Source organism: Polyodon spathula, chromosome 27 (genome assembly GCF_017654505.1).
Source record: "Polyodon spathula isolate WHYD16114869_AA chromosome 27, ASM1765450v1, whole genome shotgun sequence".
Taxonomy (NCBI): Eukaryota; Metazoa; Chordata; class Actinopteri; order Acipenseriformes; family Polyodontidae; genus Polyodon; species Polyodon spathula.
In genome coordinates, this window is record NC_054560.1 from 2,526,632 (window position 1) to 2,536,052 (window position 9,421).

At 37.8% G+C, this 9,421-nt stretch overlaps 1 protein-coding gene across 1 annotated transcript in view; it reads left to right on the forward strand.

The window, feature by feature from the left end:
- Positions 1–402: 402 nt before the first annotated feature.
- LOC121301163 (WD repeat-containing protein 18-like) overlaps positions 403–9,421 on the forward strand; it is a 30,060-nt gene continuing 21,041 nt past the window's right edge. Inside the window, exon 1 of the mRNA XM_041230301.1 lies at positions 403–687. Coding sequence (XP_041086235.1) covers positions 403–687 — 285 coding nt within the window. The remainder of the gene's footprint in view (positions 688–9,421) is intronic.

A 9,421-nucleotide genomic window follows, 5' to 3' on the forward strand; every position in this document is an offset into this window, starting at 1 on the left:
TCTCTTGTTATTCTGTAACACAGCTGCAGCCAATTTCAGATGAATTACTTTTCATTCAAAAAAACATTTGAATGTGTTTATTGAGAGAGAGTATCACCTCCGAATTTCAAATTTGGATCAATGTGGTTAATAGAAGAAAGGGACCTGGCTGTGTGAGATGGAGATGTTGTCTCCACATGACAAACAAAATGAAGTATTTACTAGAGATCTGTTTAAGCCCTTCTTTGCATCCACTTGTTCATTAAACACTATTTTCTTGTAATATTGATCACATCTCTTAATACTCAATAACATATTGAAGATTGGCTGTTTAACTCGCATTAAAAATAAAAACGATGCAAAGGAAAATTACCTTAAAATGAGAAATGTCAACACGGTGCCTTGAACCCTTTCTCCACTGGCATGGTATATAGTAAAGCTGTTGTTCCTGCAGGGGCTCTGTCTGCGATAACGCTGAAGGCTGCAGCCCGCAGCCTGTCTCTCAGCCCGGGACAGACAGCCGTCCTGGACTGCAGCATTGAGAGGGATAGCGGAGAGCTGGTGAGCTGGTACAAGCAGAGCCCTGGGGATGCACCTCAGTTTGTTCTCAACCACTACCACACCAACAGCTCTGCTGCTAGATACGGCTCCAGATTCTCCTCCGAGCGCTTCACTGCCAGGGCGAAGGACCCACTCACCTACCAGCTAGTGATTAGCAGGGTGGAGTGGAGCATGGATTTCAGCAGACTGATAAGGGCGCCCTACTTTACAGGAAGAAACACATAGACTCATACTTGTGTTTAAACTGGTACTCAGTAGAGTGGACTATGGTAGTGTGCAGAAAACCTGATTTATGAGACTCTTTTTGCATGTTATTTTTCATGTTGTGCATGTTCTGTAATAATTTGTTGTTTTATTATAAAGCTGAATCACTGGCTTAATTTCTATCTTTCAATAGATCAATTCGAAATCATAGAAATCAATTTCTTTGAGGTTTGCATTTTTTTTAACTGCCCAAATACTTTTGTCAGCGACTGTATGAGCTATAGTTTCATTATTCTAATTGAACTATGCATTATAACATATATAGTAGGTGCTATGTAAAATACAAGCTATCTTTTCCCCCCATTCAGTTCCCATGGAGTTGATATCAGCTTGAATTGCACAGCACCGTCCTACATGATTATATATATATACACACACACACACACACACAGTACCAGTCAGAAGTTTGAGTACACTTGCTGGAAACTAGGTTTTTTTCATAATTGACAATGTTTTACATCGTATACGTTTCTGTAAATACTTGAAAATAAAAACACACGTTATAATATACAAAACAAAACATAAGGAGTGTCAAAGCAATGTTCAAGAAAATGGAAAATTGTCTCTAAATCTTGGATTCCTCAAAATAGCCACCCTTTGCCTTAATAACAGCCTCACAAACACGAGGCATTTGGTTAATAAGTTTCAGCAGGAAATCACCCGACATGTCTTCCCAGCGCTTCTACAGCAATTCCCAGAGATGCAGGGCACTTGTGGGTAGCTTTGCTTTGACTCTTCTGTCCAGTTCGTCCCATAGTTCTATGGGATTGAGGTCTGGAGACTGCAGGCCAGGATATTAGATTGAGTTGTCCTTCCCTTTCCTTCTTCGCCAGATAATTCTTGCACAACTTTGAGGTGTGTTCTGGGTCAATATCTTGCTGCCCAACTAGCCATAATCCTGATGGAATGGCATGCCTCTGAAGTATGCTATGATAGCCATGCTGATTGAGCTTGCCATGGACTTGGTAAAGATCACCAACTCTGTCACCAGCAAAGCAACCCCAGACCATGACACTGCCTCCTCCGTGCTTGACAGTGGGAACCACACATGCAGAACTCATGCGCTAACCCTCTCTGCGCCTTACAAATACTCGGCAGTTGGACCCAAATATCTCATTATTTTTGACTCATTGGTCCATAAGACTGACTTCCACTCCTCAAATGTCCAGTTTCTGTGTTTTTTGGCCCAGGCAAGTCTCTTCCTCTTATTCTGCACTCTTAACAATGGTTTCTTTGCAGCAATTCTTTCAGTTAGGCCAGCTTCACGCAATCTCCTCTGAACAGTTGATGTTGAAACATCTGTACTTCTAGTAGCATTTAGCTGAGCTTGTATTTCGGGGGCAGTTAATCGTCGGTTTCGCAGACTTGTGACTCAAATGAACTTGTTCTCTGATTCTGAGGTCACCCTTGGCCTGCCTGACCTTGTTCAGTCCTCATGAGTGCCAGTTTCTTCAAATCGTTTGATGATCTTGGCCACAGCAGTTACAGACACTTGCAAAGTTCTTGCGATTTGTCTTAAAGATTGACCTTCATTTCTTAAAGTAATTACAGACTTTTCTTCTTTCTTTGCTTAACTGAGCGTATTTTGTCATTTTCTGCTCCCTTACATTCAGGAATGACAAACTTGTGCCTATGCTACCTATATTTATAGTAATCATGGACCCTCACCTGTTAACAGTAATTGGTGACAAAAGGTTAATTAGGTAACATGCTAGTTAACTCAGAGAACATCTAACAAATAAGCTTTTATACTTAGGCCAGTGTTCTAACACAGTGTTATACACATTTCAGACTTTTAACTGACTTGGGCTTCAGACTGAAATCCCCTTGCTTTGGGTGACCATTTCATTGAAATTGACAAGATTTACATTTTCATTTAAAAATTTAATATTTGAATGCAATTCACTTATGATTATCAGCTTATATAAGTACACATATCATATAGTGAAATATTAAGTGTTTATAGACAAGTTTATACAGGTAAAAGCATAGATAATCATGAAAAACCTGGTTTCAATTCAATTGGAAAACGTGTGCAGCATGGAAAAGTTTTCTTTATTTTACCATGCTACGACCTGCCAGAAATGTGTTCACAACCCATAATTTCAGACCAGCTGCCGCGAGCTCTTTGAGGACCACTGCGTTAGGGTCTAAAATGGAAGCCGCCTGCCGCACGCAGCCATGGTAATCGCACTGGGATTATTTTTAAAGGAAAATACTTTTAGCCTCTTATGATGAGCCGCCACTGCTGTACATCCTACATGAACCTAGAAAAGTTTAGTTTTAAGTGTTTTATTACAAAAATATGGAACATTACAATCATTAACCTGTTATGTATTAAAGTAATGTAGTCTTTATTTAGAAATGCTTTCGTTAGTTATATGTGACACTATGTCTATAGCTTGGGTGGTAAAGTGTGGGGAAAGGTTGTTGAAGGCAGATTTGTAGATCCGATTATTGAACTGAGTTTGTGTCCCATGTAGAGGGAAGAAAGGGAAATGTAGTCTAAAAGGTAAAGGTACGACAACCCACAATGCACCGGGACCAGTGGGCTATTAGTTACCTCTGGGGAATTAAGAATGGCTTTTAAAAGGTGTATTTATTAACCTAGGGTGAGGATGAGGAGTAGTGTTGTAAACCCTGAGAAGGTTAGAGCTTGTGGAAGGTTTGGCTTGGTCAGAAAGGCAAACAATTGCATTACAATCACTATTTCTAGCTGTTATTATTGGAAAATACAGTTTTTGGAAACTGGTGTAGTTAATGAATGCTGATTGCACCTGTTTGTGCACCTAGCACCCCGTAATCAGGCGCTAACAACCTTTGCATTAGCATCCGTGCCCTAGGAATAAAACTGGGCCCCTACATGCTTTTTAAAAACATTTCCGAGAAGATATTGATGGCATCAAGGCATTGCAAGAAAAATCTTTAAAGAAAAAATACTTTAAGATGAGATTTTACTATATCCCTTGCTTTCCTAGTGCTCCTATAATGCCCTGTTCATATGATGCAGTAAAAAGTGATTTAAATCAGTTTACAATTGTTTAAAGTCTGCTTTGAGCTGGACTAAATAAAGCACTTTTTTTTGGCACAGCTCTAGGTGGGTATGAAGGGTGAGGGGGCCTAAATTCCTCTCTCAATGCTCGGGTAGTTGTGTTAATGATCTAAACTAATTTACTATTATTATTATTAATATTATTATTATTACTATTATTACTATTATTATTATTATTATTATTATTATTATTATTATTATTATTATTATTATTATTACATATTAATGAGCATATGCCCATATTCAGGGTGACTTATAGTTGTTATAAAATATCACATTGCAGATACAAGCAGTTATGAAATATAATAAAGTCAGTACAAATAAGAGAAATACAGTAAATAATACTGTTCTGGAACTTGTACAATCAATTGCAAGGTCTCTCCAGTCTGAGCAGTAAGCATTTATAGCTGTTCAGCCTTCCCCAGTCTTCATGGACCTCGACATACAGTTTCTCCTAAGTGATGTCTTTTGTTCCCAAGAAATGCGACACTTCGTGGATGAGGGTCCCAGGCTGTGAATCCTTTTCGAGGGTGGTCGGTGCCTGCCAGAACTGCTTACACAAGCAAACGATACATTCTTTATCAGTAGGAAAAACATAAGCGTAAACATCGTTGAAAGATGGCGCAATCTTTTTCTTAAATTTCACTTTCTCCAATTTTCCTAACATATTTGAAAGCATGGCAAAGGTTTGCGTTTTATTCAGGATAAGGGAGGAGCCTCTAGTTAATCAATGCACTGCCCGGTTTGCTATAGAATTTTGTTTTTCTTTTCATTTGAGCAGTGTTTTTGTATTTTGTTTCAAAGTGCTCCAAAATACATTGTTTTACATTGCTCCTATGCTACCTAGAGTTAAATCCATTGCATGATTGTAGATGCAAAAGACCCGACAGTCACTGTGCAACATGCTAAATAAAACTTATGTAAGATCACTGTTTGGCTAATGTAAAAAACTAAATCTCGTTTAAATTATTATTATTATTATTATTATTATTATTATTATTATAAATGTGAAAGACTGCACAATTAATCTGTTGCTTCCTGGTGCCTAGTCACTTCCTGTGTTGTAGGTCATATAATCAGAAGTGGACCATGGGAAAACTGTTAACAGATCTTTCCTGTTTTCTATATTACAATACTAGTTTTAACTGATTTAGATATGTTTGGAAAACAACCAGGCTGCAATGCACTGTTAACTCCTCACATAACACATTCTCAGTAGTGACTGTACATTTCATACGTGTGCATCAATAAAATGGCTTGTTAATCATTTAATGTTCCCTTTCATCATTCATCATTCTATTACAGAAAGGTAAGAGTATTATACACACACACACACACACATGTTTGTATTCCTGTACTTTGGGGGCTTCTCATTGACTCTCACTATATTTTTATTTACTATTTCTAACTCCAGTCAGACAAAACTCCACACAGGGTGAAAGTCAACAACGAACTAAATATTCTTGCACTTTTTTTTTTTTTTTAAAGACATATTTAGTTCTTAAAAAGGTCTTTTACAAAGTGGGGACATCCCCACAATGTCGTTTTTTCAGGAGTTGCTGTCTTTGTGGAGACATTTTCTCAATTCTTGTCCCCACATTGATATTAATACCCCCCCCCCCCACACACACACACACACATACATATATATATTTGTAGTCAAAAGTTTACATACCCCAATGGAAATGTATAATTTCTAGAAATTTCTTGAAAACAAATAATTATAGGAAAGATCTTTTTTTACAAGAAATAGATGTCTACCATTATTTATTTGAGTAATTTTTTTGCAAAGCTCCAGAAATGCTAATTCAAAAGTATTCATACTCTGACAAGGAAAATGAAATTAATAGCTAGTTGAGGCGCCTTTAGCAATATTAACCTCTTTTAAACAATTAGGATATTTGTCAATGAGCTTTTGGCATGATTCTTTAGTGATTCCTGACCATTCTTCAACGCCAGATTGTTCCAGCTCAATCAAATTCTGAGGACTTCTCTTAAGCACAGTCTTCTTCAACTCGTACCAAAGATTCTCAATCGGATTTAGATCGGGACTTTGACCGGGCCATTCCAGAACCTTGATTTTATTCTTCTTTAACCAATCTGATGTAGATTTTGATGTGTGCTTCGGATCGTTGTTGTGTTGGAATGCCTAGTTGTGTTTTAAACCAAGTTTTGTAGCGGAAGGTTTCAGGTGATTGGCCAATATCTTTTGGTATGCTATGGAATCCATTTTATCATGTACTGGAACTACATTTCCTATGCCCCATAGAAGGATATTACCACCTCCATGCTTGACAGTTGGTATGGTGTTCTTTGCTTTGTACAGCTCACCAGACTTTCTCCAAAAGTAACATCTATCAGCGTGACCAAATAGCTTGATAGATTGTAACTCTATATTTACTGTAAAATAAAACCAATATACTGTCATTATCCAATATGATTTTTTTAAAGTTATGATATATAAATATGAAACTTGTGATTGGCAAAAAAAAGATAGTAAAATAATTTTTCAAAGTTTTAGAAAGAGACTTTTATAAATACTGATCAATTTGTAAAATAAATATATTGCTGATAATATAGAAAAATACTTTGGAAACAGTACATATGCCATATAATCAATATCTGTTAATGATTTGTTAAACAATATGAAATATGCAATTAAAACAGTTTTAACATTGTATGAATCAGAAATGACACACGGTTTTATTGCTTGCAATAAGATCGATCATGGGTCAGCGGTTTAGCAGTGCGCTGTTTCTGTATTCATATTGTGTAACTGGTGAAAACTAATTTGCAGGTCTTCATATTCACGATGTGCTAGAACAGCTTGTGTGTGTCTGCTGGGGGGAGGGATGCTGCTTGAAATGAGGTTCTGGGTTGCAGCCTGGATCAGGTGTAAATAGAGTTGTATCTGTGGGTGTAGGTGGAGTTGTATGTTAATCATGCAAGTATTACCCTCCTTGGTGGTTTTAATATTTTACAGACATGATTTTCTCAACCTTGAAACAAATAGGACACTTGTACAGGGTGTCTTATTCACACAACATTGTGTGAGCATTGTGAAAACTGGAAGCTACGTGGAGGATAATATTCAAAGAGAAAGTTTCTGTGACACAGAGAGACACTGTGATGTTTCTATTGGCCACCAGAAGGCTGTTCAGAAGTCAGCATTTAAAGGGAGTTGAAAACAATGCAAAACGACAATGTTTGGGGGTAATTCCGATGGTTTCTAGATCAGCTACTGTTTAAATCAATTGAATATGGGCCACATAATTCTAATACTAGCAGAACAGCAGAAAGATGGGCCACGCTCTTTACCTGGTGTAGAAAGACGGGCCACACTCTTTACCTGGTGTAGAAAGACGGGCCTGGTCTGGCCCGTCTTTCTGCAGCGATGACCCAACACCTCTCGTCTTGTGTTTTTCTTTTACAGAAGAGACCGCGGTGAATGAATCTGGTGGAGATGGGGGACGAGAACTTTGAAAAAGATTTCTGGGTTATACTGTAGTGGAGTATCTCGCCAGTGTGGTGAAGCAATTATAAAGACATAGAATGTTAGGCTGTATTGCAAGTCTAGAGGTTATGCTAAGATTATACAATGCTCTAGTTAGACCCCACCTAGAATACTGTATGCAGTTTCTGCCACCTCACTACAAAAAATACATCATTGCATTCGAGGAGGTACAGAGAAGAGCAACCAGGCTGATCCAAGGACTGAATGACATGAGCTTTGAGAACTGGTTAAAATAATGAAAACTCTTCAGCCTAGAAAATGGCATTGATAAAGTTAACCCGAGACACTACTTCAAATGAACACAGAGAGAGGAACAGAAGGTAGGAAGCACTTTTTTACCGAGAGTTATAAATGCATAGAATAGCCGACCAGGTGAAGTATTAGGATCTAAAACACGGGGAACATAAAAAAAAAAAAAATTCTGTGCTTTTAAATGAACCCCCAATAGGGGAGAATGGTGCACAAACTAGGGTCGTACCTATGTTGTTTTTATTAATTTAAAAACAAAAGCGGTAGGAGGTAGAATTTGTTATTTTAATTATTTTAGATTAAGAATGTTTTGTTTGGTCGGTTGTTGTTTCTTAAATTAACAAATTAGAATGATATTTTATTGGCCTTAAAATTAAAGAACGGGATTCATAACATTAAGCAAATACGTATTTATTTTTGGTTAAGGAAAGCTATTGCAGGAGACTCTGTGAGTTTGCAGTTTGTGCACTAAAGCGCGGTAGACGTGTTCAGTCTGTGTGGAGCTACGATTGCTCTCAGCCTTTCACCGCAATATACAAATTGCTCATCTGATGTATTGGTGGGGCCCTCTAGGGGATAAAGGTTGATTTCCATATTAAAAAAAATAAAAAAACAGGACGTTTTTTTATTTGTTTAATTCATTGACGCCGTAGCAACTCTGAAACAATTCATTACTGTATATACTAGTACTGAAAGGCATTAAGATAACCTAATGAATTACTCTGCTCTCAACCTGCTGAGCAAAAAATGAACGCTGGAAACTGGGACAATTCTAGTTTTCCCGGGACACCTGGATGTCTTTTTGATAACTGCGGGTTCATATGATTAATGCCAGGCTATGACATACTAAAACACACCTAGGGTACTCCATAGCCTCTTTAATGAACAAGGTTTAAAAAAGCTTCCCCATAAATACTTCAAATACTCCAGACAGATCTTGTGGTCCTGTGATGCGCCATGTTTGTGTATTCCAGGCATGTCAATCCTAAGGTTTTGAAGACAGAGGAGGGGGATGAGAAGGGGTCACTACATATTCACTCAGAGCACCAAGCTGATAGCTTCACTTCCTAGGTCAGTTCACCTCAGCAGTGTCTTCTGGGTCATGTTACTGGCTGAGTGCATGCCAGTCATTCGGGGTAAGCGGTTGATTACCATGAAAGAAGGCCCTGGAGGGTGAGGACAATTTCACTCTCCAGGTGAAATGACCGAGAAAGTGCCAGACAGTCAGAGAGCAGGCTTCCAAACAGAGGTGTGATGGACTGAGTATGTTTCTTTCAACTTGCACATTGAGACCTACACGGTGAACAAAATGAGGCTGCTTTAAACATTTCTATACTAGAGACCTAACCAGTGGAAGCCAAGATAAAGCTTACTTGAGCACAAATCCACATAGTCTATTACAAGCATGGTTTATTGGTATACAATACAGTGGTGTGCTGATGTATTAGAACACCCCAGTGCAGCTGTGGTTTCAATTTGTTGGGAATAAGAAATCAAATCACTGTAACTGAGAATCTTGGAAAATTTTCAAAGTAGCCAAATTAATGTCTGTCTAATTTCTATTTAATTGAAGACTTTAATAGGTCACACATGCAATTAATTAAAAAAATAGTAAGAGAAAAGGAACACAGCCACAAATGATAAAATGCATGAGACTTTTCAGAAGTTGTTAAAGATGCCTAATTAAAGCACAAAGTGGTCTAACATTCTCACACATGAGTGCCTATTGTTTCTATATCGCTGAATACTGACCACAAATTGAAATTCTCACAGGATATAAATGACACATCTTCAGTACATTT